Here is a 16,298-nt window from a genome sequence, read left to right as displayed (position 1 = left end):
AGGTTGTTAAGACTGATCACTCTGTGAATGGTATAAAAAGGTGGCTGAAACATTAACTACAGAATAATGATAAAAACAACCATAACATCTTTCCCCTTTATTGTACTGGGGCAAGGACACCATATCAAGCTTGAGGTACCTTTAATGCCCAAATTGTATACATTCTGCCTGGTTTATAGCAAATAATTTCTGTAAAATTTAAAATTCTAAAAAAAGGTCTGACGCAGTGGCTCACGTCTGTAATCCCAACACTTTGAGAGGCCAAGGCGGGCAGATCACGAGGTCAGGAGTTCGAGGCCAGCCTGGCAAACATGGTGAAATCCCGTCTCTACTAAAATACAAAAATTATCTGGGTGTGGTGGTGCGCACCTGTAATCCAAGCTGCCCAGGAGGCTGAGGCAGGAGAATTGCTTGAACCCGAGAGACAAAGTTTGTAGTAAGCTGAGATCACAACATTGCATTCCAGCTGCGGCAATAGAGTGAGACACCGTTTCAACAACAACAAAAAAAATCTAAAACAAAGTCTTTAAATTTTGGTTAATATTGTATGACATTCTTTCTCTTTGGGAATGAATATATTGGCAAGCTACTTAACCTATGTAAGCCTTAGTTAGGCACAGTGCCTCAAGCCTGTAATACTAGCACTTTGGGAGGCTGAGGCAGGGGGATCACTTAAGCTCAGGAATTCAAGAACAGCCTGGCCAACATGGCATAACTCTGTTTCTACAAAACATACAAAAATTAGCTGGGCATGGCGGTGCATGCCTGTAGTCCCAGTTGTTTGGGAAGCTGAGGTGAGAGAAAGCTTGAGCCCAGGAGGTCAAGTGAGCCATGATCATACCACTGCACTCCAGCCTGGGTGACAGGGTGAGACCCTGTCTCAAAAAACAAAAAACAACAAAAAAATTATCTGTGTAAGCCTCAATTTCCTCAACTATAAGATAGGGGAAATAATTGGTGAGGATTGAGAGCATACAGTATTCATGCAGAATATGAGAACAACACGAATTTATTCACTCTAGCAATCATTGTCTGCTTACATAATAGCCTACAAAGGATGATCAATCTGTTTATTACTATTATGTAGTCTACTGAAGAAACATGCAGAACTTGAGAAACAATGCAGACTACCCTGAACTGAATTCTTAGAAAATTAAATATACTGCCGGGCGCGGTGGCTCAAGCCTGTAATCCCAGCACTTTGGGAGGCCGAGACGGGCGGATCACGAGGTCAGGAGATCGAGACCATCCTGGCGAACACGGTGAAACCCCGTCTCTACTAAAAAATACAAAAAATCTAGCCAGGCGAGGTGGCGGGCGCCTGTAGTCCCAGCTACTCGGGAGGCTGAGGCAGGAGAATGGCGGGAACCCAGGAGGCGGAGCTTGCAGTGAGCTGAGATCCGGCCACTGCACTCCAGCCCCGGCGACAGAGCGAGACTCCGTCTCAAAAAAAAAAAAAAAAAAGAAAAATATATTGTATCTTAGCTTTCACGTTTGCCATTTCTGTCCAATATGTCTCTTTCAAATGTCACCAGTTACATATAATATCCCCTCTGACTTATGCTGGTGACCTCTACCTATTGTGGAGGAATCTCCACCTATTGTGATGTCATCCAGTACTTTGTGGTAATATTTATTTTTTCTGGTTACAGTTTAAAGGGCACTTCTGTTTGTGGAGTAAAGTCTACCACATTATCAAAATATGTAACTGGAGGATTACAGTATGCTTACCTCTGATTTTATTTCTATACTGCTGCTATAAGTAACAATGAGTAAATCTACTAAATTATGTCGTAAGACTTCTTGTCCAAGGAGCAATATATTCTGCAATCTCCTTGACAAAATTGTTAAAAGACCCTCCTTACAGTTTTTGGGTCAGTGGGGATATCACTGTTATGAACCAAGGATTTACAGATCACTGGCAAAAATTCTGAGATATGTGGACTTGGATGGTTTTGACGCACTACTCACAGATTACATTGCATTTGTGGAAAAATCAGGATACCGTTTTGAAGTAAGTTTTAACCTCGACTTTACTGAAATATGTGTGAATACAATTCTGTACTGGGTTTTTGCCAGAAAAGGTAATCCTGACTTTGTGGAATTGCTTCTCAAGAAGACAAAAGACTATGTTCAAGACAGAAGTTGTAACCTGGCACTGATATGGAGGTAATAATCTCATATGTTTTCACTATAGAACAAGAAAATTTATCTTTAAGAGAGTAGAATGCTTCTTTTTTCTAAAATTAACATGTATAGTGGCTATATGTGAAGTAAGGAATTCTCACCTAATTGCTTGACCAGTTGTTCACTCCTTCACTCTTTCATTATGTATTGCATTTTAATTTATATGTAAATTATTATGTACTAATAAATCATTAGTGATTCTGCTCTACACAGCTTACACGTTAGTGCTAAACAACATGTTTCTCTAACTAAACAGAGACACTATATTGTGTAATACTATGATCTCCTATTTCTGAGAATCCTGAGGTTTTATATTTGTATATGTTTATAAGCTGACTTTCAAAGTACAATTGGGAATATGCACACATATTCACATAGTAATACTTATTAAACACAACAGTTCCCTATTTGTGTGTTAAACATTGATAAATTGGACTCCAAATTCTCCAAATTTGAGCACAATGAAGGTCAAGTACCTGATGCTATCGATAATAGAATCAAATTTTTATTGTCTTCACATGTCAATTTACCTAATGCATACTACTGAGGATCTTAGGAAAATAAAATCTCCAATGTATCCTCTTTGTAGAGCCTGTAATATAGATTTTTTTTTTTTTTTTTTTTGAGACGGAGTCTCGCTCTGTCGCCCAGACTAGAGTGCAGTGGCCGGATCTCAGCTCACTGCAAGCTCCACCTCCCGGGTTTACGCCATTCTCCTGCCTCAGCCTCCCGAGTAGCTGGGACTACAGGCGCCCACCACCTCGCCCGGCTAGTTTTTTTGTATTTTTTAGTAGAGACGGGGTTTCACCGTGTTCGCCAGGATGGTCTCGATCTCCTGACCTTGTGATCCGCCCGTCTCGGCCTCCCAAAGTGCTGGGATTACAGGCTTGAGCCACCGCGCCCGGCCGTAATATAGATTTTAAAGTTACTTAGTTTGCACTAACTTTAATTTATTCTTTGGTTTTAGATATTCATCTGAATAAAACATTCATGTGTTCACTCAACAAAATATTTATTAATCATATTATTATGTATGCAGCTCTGTACTAGGTGCAATGATAAATGCATGTATGCAATGAAAAACAAAATTGACAAGATCAGTTAAAGACTAAACCAATTTAGATTCTGCCTAAAGCAGAATTTTTCCTTGATTGTGTATCCTATGGTACTGGAGAACCACTGGATTTCATTACTTAATGATTACTAAAGTACATGAACTGATAGCTGTGGTTTGGAAACAACAATAAACAAAACTACCACATAGTACTTTGTGTTTTAAGTAACTATTATATTTGTAACTACAGCAGAGATCAGCAAATCTTCTAAAGCTAACTGTCACTAGCTGGGCTAAAAAGTGCCTGTCTATAGCCCTGGAAGGCCCATGGGAAAGAAAAATTCAGTCAAACAGAGGGAGAAAGAATAAATTTTTTAAAATTAAAAATGGAAGCAGAGAGGAGAAAGCTGTAAGGAAAATGAAACAGAGAAACACAGTGGAACATGATAGAGTGCTATTAACAACTGTCTTAAGACAGGTTTAAAATTAATAAATTTCAGCTTAGATGCATCCACAAAGTAAAACCCATTACAGGCCAATTCTATGGATCACAACATCATTTGGACTTTTCAGAATCATAGAATTTTAAATTTGGATGGAGCCTAACAATTCATTAGCAGACCCTTACCCTGGACAGCAACCCTCTGTAGGGCATCACTGGTTGATGCTCACTGGTCTCTTCTTAAACAATTCTAGTAGTAGTGAGTTAACTATTTCCCGAGGTAAACCATTCCTTTGCCTTGGGGTCCTTGTTTTTTCTAGTGTTATATATATAGTTATATATATATAGTTATACATATATATGCATGTTATACATAGTTATATATGTTTTATATATATAAAACTGAAAAATATAACTAGTTATATAAATATATAAATATAACTAGTCATAATAGTTATATAACTATATAAGTAGTTGTATATATAACTAAGTGTTTGAATATATATAATATATATAGTCACATGACTTTAAATATGATATATATGCCAATGACTCTCAAATCTTTATCCCCAGTGTTGACTTTGCCTCTGAGCTCTAAACTCCTTCTATATTTAATTAATTGACATTGCCACATGGCATCTCAAACTGAATAGAAACAAAGCAGAATACTGATCTAATGCACCCCCCTTTCTGCCAACCTTTTCCTTCCCCAGAATTCCCCCCAACCCCCGATTAACTGTACCTGCTTCTCTACCACGTGGCTCAAGGCAGAAATCTAGGATTTATTCTTGATTATTTCCTTTGCTTCAACACATCAGTAAGTCCTTTTATCTCCAAAACATATCCCAATCATTTCTATTTCTTTTCATCTCCTTTCATCTCTTCCATTTCAAATCTAGGTGAACCCACCATCACCTCTTGCATAGAAAACTGCAATAGACTCTTAAAGAGTCATCCAGCTTCCACTCTTCCCTGTCAACTCCTGTAATCTGTTATTGACTCAGAAGCCTGAGTGACCTTTTAAAAATACAAAATGACTCATATCAACCATAGTTAAAATCCTCCAGTTTTTCCACTACAATGATTTTATACAAGGGGTATAGAATTCAAATAATACCACTTTTTAAAAAAAACGTACATGAAAGATCACTCTGTATTTTTCCCAAACCCAATCTCATATTACTCTCCCCTTTGAACACTATATTCCAGCCACACAAACCTTTCTATTTCTTGAACATCTTCAAGTTCATTCCTGCCATAAGGCCTCATAATACTGTTCCCTCTGTCCGAAAATCTATTCACTTGGGTCTTCCTCCTCATCAGCTAGGTCACAGTATAAATATCATCTTCTCAAAGAGGCCTTTCCTACTCACACAATCTAAAGAAGCCACTCAGTCATTATATTATTTTATTTTAATGTTCTGCACCTGCTGATCACTGACCTGTTTATCTACTGTTGTTCCTTTTTTCATTGGTTTGCTCACAATCTATCCTCATGGATAGAGTGTGTAGAACTATGTCAGATACATAGCAACTGCTCAATCAGGATTTTGTTGAGTGAGTAAGTGAATTTTGAAACAGTTTTATTTGATTCTTCTTTCCTGTACTGCACTGAAGTCTTGCATTTCTCCAACCCTGCCCCTGTAGCTATAAAGATCAGTCTGTTAACTCTTTTCTACACAAAAACTTCTCAAATATTTGAACACATCTATTATGTCCTCATAATGAATACCCCATATTTCCTATTATCTGTTGTTCTTTACTTCGACAACATCATTCTTTGGTCATCCTCCCTTGTTTACACTCTAATTTGATAATTTCTCTATTATATCTCCCTGGAGGAGAGGAGATAGAATTAACAAGGGAAAGAAACTTAAGTTTGTTCATTTTCACCACAAACCTGCAAAAATCATCTAAATGCCACAGTGACAGATTGTAGGTGGCTAACGGGAGAAGATGTCATTCCATTCAAATAACAATGATAAATATTAAGCATTTTCTAAGTGCCAGACACTATGTTATTTATTGGGGAATACAAAAACAAAGTAGACATATTTCCTGATTTTAGAGAGCTCATATACTAGTAAGTGAGGCATAAATGTAAACAGCAATTATAAACACACTCTAGGTACAAAATAGAAGCATGTACAGGTAGAGAGAGCAGAGAAGGAAATTGTTAACACCATTAGAGAGGAGTAGGTATCTGAGAAGGCTCAATAGAATAGGTGATGTCTTAAACTGATTTTTAAAAGATAGCAAAGAGTTTTTTCTTCTTTCTCTTCAAGACAAGTAGTCTATATAGAAGGAGGATGACTGAAACTAAGGGAGATACAAACAATATTGTTGTATCCTATAACTAAAAGCAGTTTAGTAATAGCTAGAGAGTGAGATAGGAATCAGGTAGTAAGAGAAATGAAGACTGGAATTGAAAGAAGGAAGGATTTTGTAGGCCAGACTGAGGAACATGAAATTTATACCATGAATAATGCCTGGCCAGTGAAAGTCAACTTGTGGAATTAAAAAGATTCATCAGCCCCATTTGAAGACTGGATTTTGGGAAAACAGGCTGCAGCTACGGCAGGGAAACCAGTTAGTAGACTACTCAAGCACTCCAAGTATAATGTTCTATGCAGGAAGAGTTGGGGGAAAGTGATCTAATTTGTTTAAAGGGAGGTGGTTAGAGAAAATCCTTGAGGCTGAATTTGCATAGCATGCAAAGTGTATGTACTTAGTTTGCATGTGTATTTATAATAGTTTTGAGGGGAGAACTAATTCTGCTCGGCCAACATCCCTCCCAACTTCTGGTCGCCCTTTGATACTACAACTGTCCAGGTAAATTATAATGAGAACTTAAACTAAAACAGTAGCAATGGGAGAAAGGAGAGAGATTTTTAGACAGAATAACAAGACACGGTAAGTGATCAGAATTGGAAGATCTAAAAGAAGAAAGAGTTAAACTTCAGATTTCTAAATTTTGAGAGTGGTTGAAAGTTGTATTAGTTTCCTGTTGCTGCTGCAACAAATTGCCACAAACTTAGTGTCTTAAAACAACACAAATTTATAGTTTAGTTCTTATAGTTCCAGAGTTCAAAAGTCCAAAATAAGTCTTATAGAGCTAAATCAAATTGTTAGTAGGCCTGGTCCCTTATGGAGGTTTTAGGGAAGAATCTGTTTCCTTGCCTTTGCCAGCTTTCAGAGGCCATCTATATTCCTTGGCTGATGGCCTCTTCATCTTCGAAGCTAGCACTGTAATGTCATAATATCTTATTCATTGACTCTGCTTCCAACATTCTCTGTACTTACAAGGACTCTTGCAATTACATTGGGCACACCTAGTTAATCTCCCACCTCAAGATCTTCATCATATCTGCAAAATCCTATTTGCCATACTGAGGGGCTATTATTCAGCCCACCAAAATGGTCATACCACAAACTTATCAAGGTAAAATATTTTTTAAAAACCTATAAAATCAGTTTTGGACACATGAGTTTGCACTGCCTAATGGATATCGAGGTAGAGATGTGCAGTACATGGCTAGATATACAGTGCCATCCTTAATCTTCTCTTACATCTCACATCTATGTTAGGATATCTGTTGGTTCTACCTGCAAATAATATACAGCATCTGGCTATCTCCACTACTATGTTCCAAGCTAAGTGATTTCCTTCCTTCTTTAACAAATTCTCAACAAAGGGCAGATAACATTACTCTTCTATTCAAAACCTCCAGGGACTTGTCATTTTGGTTTAGAGTAAAAGGTGAGGTTCTTACAGTGATCCTTAAGGCTCTAAATAACGTGGCATCCCATTACCTCTGCCCTCTTTCAGCCACACTGGTTCCCTTATTCTTCCTTCATCACACCAGGCACACTGTCCCGCGATAGGGCCCTGAAATATCCAAATGCTTAACTTCCTCACCTCCTTCTGGTCTTTGTTCAAATGCCACTTTTCAATGATGTACTCTTCCACCATCTTACTTAATATTTAAAGATGCCCTGACTGTACCCGCCCACAGCATATCCATATTTCTTATTCTGCTCGACTTATTCTTTTTTCCAAGCACTCATCACCTTCTAACATAAAATGTGCTTGTTTACTATGTTCATGCTATATTGTTGTTAATCATCACTGTAATATAAGCAAGAGAGTAGGGATCTTCATTTTGTTTCCTGATATATCCCAAGCACCTAAAACAGTTCCTGGCATATAGTATGCATTCAATATTTGCTGAAATAAATAAATGGACAGGGACTGAAGTTATAATCATAAATGAAATTGCCTGGGAACAGTCAAATAAAATTGGTCTAAAGGCCATGCATATTTACTTAGATGTCGAGGGCAGAGGAAGAGGAGCCAGTGAAAGACAGTTGAGGAGAAATAGCCAAAGAGATAAATGGGTAACTTGGAGAGACTAGCCCAACTGAGTAAAAGGAAAACATAGTTTTAAGAAAGACAACTGTGTGAAATATCACACACACAAAATTATTCTGGAGAAGCACCTATCAAATTTTTCAGTTAGAAATTGAAGGAGAATGAGAAGGGAAAAAATTAGAAATAATTATAGCTAAAAACTGAATCATTCTCTGCATGTCTATATGGAAATATTATGCCCCATTTCATAAGCATTATGACAGGTTTTCAGATACCAAGGGTTCAGTTCATTAACCTCACATTTAAAAACTAATTCTTGCTTTGCTTGCTGCACTTCATCCATATAAGTACTGCTATAATTAACTGTCAGTACAGATTAAGCAAATTCTGGTTTACAGTAACATACTCTTTAAACATGAGGATTAATGATATGTCATTTGGGTACAGATTAGACTTTTAAATCTCATTTTAAACCTATTTGAGTTTTAGTCATGTTTTCAACATTTTTCAGTATTCATTCAGTATCTGCTAAAGGAATGTCAATCTTAATATCTTAGAATCAACTAATATCTCAAAATCTTAATAATGACCACTTATGGTATATTTTGCCTCTGAGTGTCCAGAATTCCCATACTTATAAGGTTCTTAAGTCAAATATTTTCTTAAGAACAAGCAAGATGAATACATTAAATTGCCTTTGAAAAGTTTAAGTGATTACACATCAACAAAAATCTTGTTAGGCCTGAAAGCTACAGGATAAATTCAAGGAATTTTTCACTATCACATATATAGTCAAAATTTTCAGTAAAAAAAGTTCAATGAACAAATATTTGAGTGCCTAATATGGGCCAAGCATTGTTCTAGGCACTTAAATATGTAGTAGTCAACTAAGATGAAATTACTGTCTTTTAGGAGCTTACACTTTGGTAAATTGTTCTGCTTATCCATTTATTTTGAAGATGAGAAAATGAAAGTTTAGAGGTGTTAAATAAGTTTTCCAAAAGATACAAATTTAATGTAGGTAGGTACAAAGTGCCCTGAGGAGTGTGAGATATATCCGGGTAATCAAAGAAGACTTCACGAAAGAGTTTATTAGACAAGGTCTCATAAAGATGAGTTAGACTTATCGCAGAATTGGGGGGGGTGGAAAGGCGGGGGAGAAGAACATATACAAAGCAAAGAAATGGGAAAGACCTGGATGCAGTGGCAGTTTGGGAAACTGCTTACTAATGATAGGTAACATAGAAAGATATGTAGTTTAGAAGTTCTCCATGTGTTGGAAGTATTTGTAAAAAAGATGAGATGCCCAGGACATTATTGGTCTGGAGATGATTCCACAAGAGAGAGAGGAAATAATACATATCCACATTCATACATATGTACATACATATATATCCTCTCTCTCTTTCTATATGTGTGCATGTGTGTATATATATGTATATGTATGTATAGTGCCAGTGACAGAGTTATGACAAAAACCTACATCTTGATTTCTAAAATGCTACTTTGCACTACACTTCACTATTTTTTAAATTACAAAATCCTGGCATTTCAGAGTTTGGTGAAGCTTTGGAGATAAACTAGTTGGTCCAGTGACTTTCCAACTATACTTTTTGGAGACCTGAACGAGGAACTAGTAGGGGTAAGGGCTCTAGGACTTCCATCAGAAAATCTCTTTTTTCTTAGTTTTGTCAGATTCTTCAAAAACAACTTGAAAAAAGCTCATCTATTACAAAACATTTATCTTCTATAGCTAGTTCTGGTATAGCAATCCTCCAATGCTGGTTTATGTTTGTGCCTAAAACATTCTTTCGAATCTTTGTATTGGAAAACACCTACTAATCTTTCAAATCTTAGTTTCTGGATAACCTATAGGAAATGACTATTTCAGATAGAGTTAAGTACCTCTCCTCAGTGCTTCTATAGTACCCTGAGCATGCTTCTATCATTGTAATTATCACTTTGTATTGTATTTATACAATTTCTTGTGTTTTCCTTACTAGATGGTAATAGTCAAGAACTGTATCTTTCATCTCTGTGTATCTACTCCTTAGTACACTCTAGGCAAGCAAGTGTTAAATAAATTAGGTAATGAAGGAATGAGCAAATGAGTACATAAATGCTTGTGGAAACGGATGTAAAGAGGCCAGCTTGTCCAACAATCACACAGCCAATTCAGAGTCAAACCTTGGAACCTAGAACACTTGTCTCTACTGTTTATACCATTATACCATGCTGCCTCCCATTTTACCTAAGTACTATATATGCAGTCTTAAAGTTCCCCTTTTTGCATAAGACTTTCCTTGCTCTGAGTAGTTGCCTAAAACCAGCATTTATGCTTCGTGTGCTGCCCTGCAGTATTTTATTAGGCCAGTCAAGAGAATTCCACAGACAAAGATCATTAATAAAATTTCCCTTTCATTAGCCTAAAAACTATATTACTTGGCAAAATTACAGCTTGCTAACATAAAATCCCTTGTGGTCAGTGACACCACAACAATATTTACTCTGACCAAAATAACAGCATAAAAGTCTATTAAATCAAACAACTGCAAGAAGTATATACTATTTTAAAAAATGAAGTTTTCATTTCCATCATAAAGGAAGAGAAATTTTTAAGTCTAGCCATCATGTGACACTCTAGGGAAAACAAGATTTCAGAGCAGACTCAAAATTTTACTCAAGAAGAAAAATTCTGCCCTTGAGGGACCTGATACGGTTCTCATTATAATTTACATTTCCTAAGCCCAACCAACTCTAATTTTATTAGAATGAAAAACATAGAATTAAGATAGTTGTATTTATTCCTTTCCTAATCTCCAAACTCAATTCAAGCTCATGTCTGGTACATGATCAAGAAGAACAAAAACAAAAAGATATGCAAATGACCACATAATTCTTTCTATTAATAAAGTCAAATAAAAAAGTTCTGTCTTTCTTTTCCATTTTATTTTTTCCAGAGCTACATCAGTTTTGTAATACTGTCCTAAGCAGTATAGATTTCTCAACTAGAATTGCTATGACTAAAAGTAAACACTTTACATATATTATAAATTGGTTTTGTTTATTTTTACAATGTAAATGGGGTTTAAGTGTTTGGTAGGAGTTTTCTTTTAACTTTCAGTTTGGTCTAGATTCATAGAGTGGAAAACTCCTTTTAAGAAATATATAGGCTGGGGGCAGGGGCTCACGCCTGTAATCCCAGCACTTTGGGAGGCTGAGGCAGGCAGATCACCTGAGGTTGGGAGTTTGAGACCAGACTGACCAACATGGAGAAACACTGTCTCTACTAAAAATACAAAATGAGCTGGGCATGGTTGCATATGCCTGTAATCCCAGCTACTCAAGAGGCTGAGGCAGGAGAATCGCTTGAACCCAGGAGGCAGAGGTTGAGATGAGCGGAGATCATGCCATTGCACTCCAGCCTGAGCAACAAGAGGGAAACTCCATCTCAAAAAAAAAAAAAAAGAAAGAAACATATAAAGTTACATTTAAGACACTTAACACTCAAGATAATACTATTATTTTCCCATTACTAGAAAGATAAAGTGTTTATCACATTTCTTAATTCTATATCCAATGAGTTTTTGTTTTGTTTAATTCACAGAACTTTCACACCAGTATACTGTCCAAGTCCATTAAGTGGCATCACACCTCTCTTTTATGTAGCTCAGACAAGACAGTCTAATATCTTCAAAATACTACTGCAATATGGAATCTTAGAAAGAGAAAAAAACCCTATCAACATTGTCTTAACGATAGTACTCTACCCTTCAAGAGTAAGAGTAATGGTTGATCGTGAATTGGCTGACATCCATGAAGATGCCAAAACATGTTTGGTACTATGTTCCAGAGTGCTTTCTGTCATTTCAGTCAAGGAAATAAAGGTAAGAAAACTACTTTAAAAAAAAATGGGCTCAAATATGAGTGAATCTTAAGATTAAACTGTAAAGGAAAGAATACAGTTAATTTTTAATTTACAGAATATGTCCAGTGACAGATCATTGAATATATATTAATAAAAATAATAGGGAAAATCTCAAACAGTCCTTTACTTCTTATGTTTTTAGAAATATGAAAGAAAATTAAATTGTATGTATAGTCCATTTTAGTATTAAGTAGATATATATTATATCCTAATTATATTTTTAAAACTGTTTAAGATGTCTTTGTCCTTTAAAAACTAAATAAAAAAATTTAACAGATCTCCTTTCCAACAGAATATTTCAAAATAAGGGTTACATTTCTCCCCACAAGTACAATCATATGTAAAAAAACAGATTTCTTCCATTCAAGTTCTCAAAGCAACATCAAGTATTATAAAAATATAAATAAAGGCTTAAAATATTGTTCAAGTGAAAATATCTATCCCTCAGAAATGGGGAGACCTTCTTAATAATAAGGTTTCTGGAATAAATCAAATTTAGAGAAAACAATTAACAGCATATAGGGTACCCTGTCAAAATGAACTGCAAGTTTCAGCATCAAATTGAATTATGCCCATTAGTAGCAAGAAATAAGTCCATTTAATAGAGAGAAAGCTACCCCTATAAATTTAAACCAATAAAATCAACAAGGAATCCAGTAGTTCCCCTAATCTTTAATGGTGTGACTTCAGAAATAAACTCGTAAGAGATATAACTCTACTATTTTTTTCCTTTAATGCCTCAGCAGTGAATATGAATACCTGAGCCAACTGTAAGCAAAGCAAATTTATCAAATTATTTTGGCAGCCCATTTTTAAAACAATTTTTTTTTGCATTTTCAGAAACTTGCTTGTCCTTGGTCCAGTATTAATTCTGCATAATTGTTACAGAACATACCAATTCTCAACCAGTTCCATGAATGCTATTCCTGAGATACAACCCTAGTAGAAAAGCACTAGGATAGAGTGAGTTCACCAAAATCATCTGCCTAAGTGGCAAAAAATTTATAGCTGGGTTCCAATCAATTACAGTTTAATAAAGTAAAATAGCATTGAGCAAGAAGATAAAGAATAGCATTAAAACTGCTTAAAAAACACTTTAAATGCCTCTGTTCTGCATTTCCACACTTCTCAGTAGTTTTCCCTATCGCAGCACATATATTTTATTGTAAATATATGTTTACATATTTCTACCTCTACACCAGGAGTCTTGTAAGCACAGAGGCTGTGTCTGTTTTACCTACCCTAGCAATTATCTCAAGCACCTATCACAATGCTAAGCATATATTCTTTAATAGTTAAATAATTGAATAATGAATGCATTATATATGTAATAGATAAACAATAGTATCATGTAGCCTGTGGAGTATATGTTCTAGCGGAGAATATTTCTGTAATACAGCAATGTTTTTTCCTCCTAAGTCAATCTATTAACATTTTAACCTAAGATTAAATATTGTAAAAGATGCCTTTCTAAATCTTTAAAAGACATCTTTTCATTTGGACAGGCCTCCTGTCAGACTTTCTTGTGTAGGAAGCATTACTCTACAATGGTTGATATCACCTTGGAAACTTTTAGGACTTCATTGTCTGTGTCCAACCCCAGACTAGTTGAATCAGAATTTGTGGAGTAGGACCTGAGCACTGGTATTTTTTACAGTCTCCCAGATAATTCTATATGGCAAAGTTGACCATAACCACTCTTCAGGAAGAAGTTGATAAAATATAAGTACAATCCAACTAAAATTAAAAACTTGATTGGATTCATAGTTGTAAAAAAATTTTGCCTTGTGTCCTTAGACATATAGATTATTTAAAGTTTATCCTTGTGAAAAAAAAATGGGAATAAAATACTTGCCTCAAGTAAAAATGCTTTGGAAAAAAAGTTATAAGGGTTTTATAAATTTATGGTCTATTTTCTAAATTTAAATTAAAAACAAGTGTTAATAATTTGGACCAATCCAAATTACAAAACACTACAAAAGTAAAATATTTTGCTTTTCTTCAGACACAGCTGAGTTTAGGAAGACGTCCAATTATTTCAAATTGGTTTGATTACATTCCTTCAACAAGATACAAAGATCCATGTGAACTATTACATCTTTGCAGACTAACCATCAGGAATCAACTATTAACCAACAATATGCTACCAGATGGAATATTTTCACTTCTAATTCCTGCTCGTCTACAAAACTATCTGAATTTAGAAATCTAACATAGGTCAATGTCCTCAGTTCCTTAACAATGCTTACCAATGTATGGCTTAGAAGTTAATAAAAATTAACTTCATGTAAGTTTTTATTGCATTGATCATTCATTTAGAAAATATATTTTCACACAACATCTTAATTGGATCATCTTTTAATCATTATGTGACTCTGCCCATTACCGTCTATAAATGTAATAAATTATATGCATTTTACACAACAAAAAATGAACTATTTTGATCCAAATTACACAAAAATGAAAATATCAGTTCAATCTGTATGTTCTTTCGTCACGAAGAAACTTATCTAAAAAACAATAGAGTTTTCTCAGACAATTTTTTGGCTACTTTCTAAGTATTAGATTTTTTTCTCTACAACTATGTGCAAACATGAACCTTGGAAGACAGTTCTCTATGCATCTCTCTCATGTTTTTCCCGTCAGGAGAAGCAGCACTAATTTCCATTTATTATGGGCTAGCTTTTCAAGAATGTTTGTATAGTGAGCAGTTTGGGAGATAGAGATACTGTCTTCCTCTGGAGCAGAGAGCAGGTTTATTGTCTAGTATAAAAAAGCAATGTCCTCCTCTGAGGCAAAGGTTGAGCAAGTTTGCTTGAAATTCATTATAAAAGATTGGAATTTCCCAAGCTCAGAGCTCCTCAGCAATGACACAAATCTACTGTGTCCACTTCTACTTGGACCACTCCATATCTTGGAGGGTGGATCTAAGTGGAATCGACACAAGCATGAATCTTATGCTACTTGCTAATGCCATTAGTAATAAAGTCCTTTGTTTCTAACCCAAGAATCTCTTGTCTTCTGACAGCAAGCATGAAGCTATGGCAGGCTAAACTGCTTGTTTGCAATTAGGGTAAAAATGTCAGACTCTTCACAGTTCTTGACAATGAGCATCTGTTCCCACCTTATCACTATATATTTTAGGACCTGTCTTAGTAAATTATGGCGGACAGTAGCAGATTCCACCGTCCACTCACAGTCTGGGTACTATCAAAGTGTGACAATTCACAGAAAGAGTGTTCACTCTGGTCCTGTACTAACATAAACTGTGTGAGTATTATTATTACAGTGTCTAAAGAACAGAATGTAAATAGTAAAGTAGCAAAGACATGGAGCAATATAACCAGATTACTTGCTTTTTCTTTACCTCTACTTCCATTTAGGTGAAGTAAAAATACATTATAGGATTGAATTACAGAAATGCTTACTTATACACTTTATTAAAATGTTTATAACAGCATATTTTAAGCTCATAAATATAGAAGTACATATTACAGACAAGCTATTCACATGAATATTTCCTTTACTAGAAACATGTAAAATAGTTATATATTTTGGTTAAAAATAAGTTAATATAAAGGAAGCCTAAAAGCTACCTTTAGTCTAGCACATAAAGAAACACTGATAAATAAATTCATTCCAGATCCAGATCCAGATGAAGCAATTTATCTGGCCAAATACCTCAGCAAATCTTTTGACATTTATTCTCTAATTTTCATCCTTTTCTTCCATCCTTCTCTTCGTATGTCTTCAACTCTAAGAAAGAGTAATAAATTTGGTCTAGTCTTCACTTTTATTGACTATGTCTCATGCGTATTCTAAAGGGTGGGCAATAAGCAGCAACTAAGTTTCAGGAACTTCTTCCTACTGGAATTCCGATTACTTCCATATTTCTCAACATGATAAATCCAATATCACCCAGAATCTTACTGAACTCTTCCCTTCTGTAATAGTTTCCTAGAGTTGCTGTAACAAAGTGCCACACACTGGGTACTTTATTTCTCATCTCACAGTTGTGAATCCTACAAGTCCAAAATCAAGGTGTCACCAGGGCCCTCCTCCCTCTAAAGCTTTTATGAGAATTCTTCCTTACCTCATTCTAGCTTCTGGTGGTTTCCCTTCCTTGGCCTGTAGCTGCATCACTTCAATCCTTTGTCTTCATATGGTGTTCCCCTCTGTCTTCATGTGGTCTTATAAGGACAGCTGTCATGTCTTATCTGATTACATTCATAATAATCCCATTTCCAAACATCACATTCTGAGGTACTGAGGGTTAGCACTTGAACATATCTTTTTTATTGTTTTCACATTTAAA

General features: G+C 35.5%; 1 protein-coding gene across 1 annotated transcript; it reads left to right on the top strand.

Moving 5' to 3' along the window:
* The first annotated feature begins 1,628 nt into the window (after positions 1-1,628).
* Positions 1,629-14,274, top strand: ASB17 (ankyrin repeat and SOCS box containing 17). The gene is made up of 3 exons (XM_033229303.1): positions 1,629-2,169; positions 11,663-11,942; positions 13,989-14,274. Exons 1-3 carry the CDS (start codon positions 1,769-1,771, stop codon positions 14,193-14,195), a joined length of 888 nt encoding a protein of 295 aa, XP_033085194.1. The 5' UTR covers positions 1,629-1,768; the 3' UTR covers positions 14,196-14,274.
* The last annotated feature ends 2,024 nt before the right edge of the window (positions 14,275-16,298 follow it).

This window comes from Trachypithecus francoisi, unplaced genomic scaffold (genome assembly GCF_009764315.1).
Source record: "Trachypithecus francoisi isolate TF-2019V2 unplaced genomic scaffold, Tfra_2.0 Lachesis_group12, whole genome shotgun sequence".
Classification (NCBI taxonomy): Eukaryota; Metazoa; Chordata; class Mammalia; order Primates; family Cercopithecidae; genus Trachypithecus; species Trachypithecus francoisi.
This window is presented reverse-complemented; position numbering and strand designations above follow the sequence as displayed.

What these genes read in the sequence shown, in the direction of transcription:
- ASB17 (XM_033229303.1), top strand. Translation starts at nt 1,769, where the DNA reads ATGAGTAAATCTACTAAATTATGTCGTAAGACTTCTTGTCCAAGGAGC. An exon ending in AACCTGGCACTGATATGGAG is followed by an intron (nt 2,170 to 11,662) that starts GTAATAATCTCA and finishes TTTAATTCACAG; the next exon opens with AACTTTCACACCAGTATACT. An exon ending in TTTCAGTCAAGGAAATAAAG is followed by an intron (nt 11,943 to 13,988) that starts GTAAGAAAACTA and finishes GCTTTTCTTCAG; the next exon opens with ACACAGCTGAGTTTAGGAAG.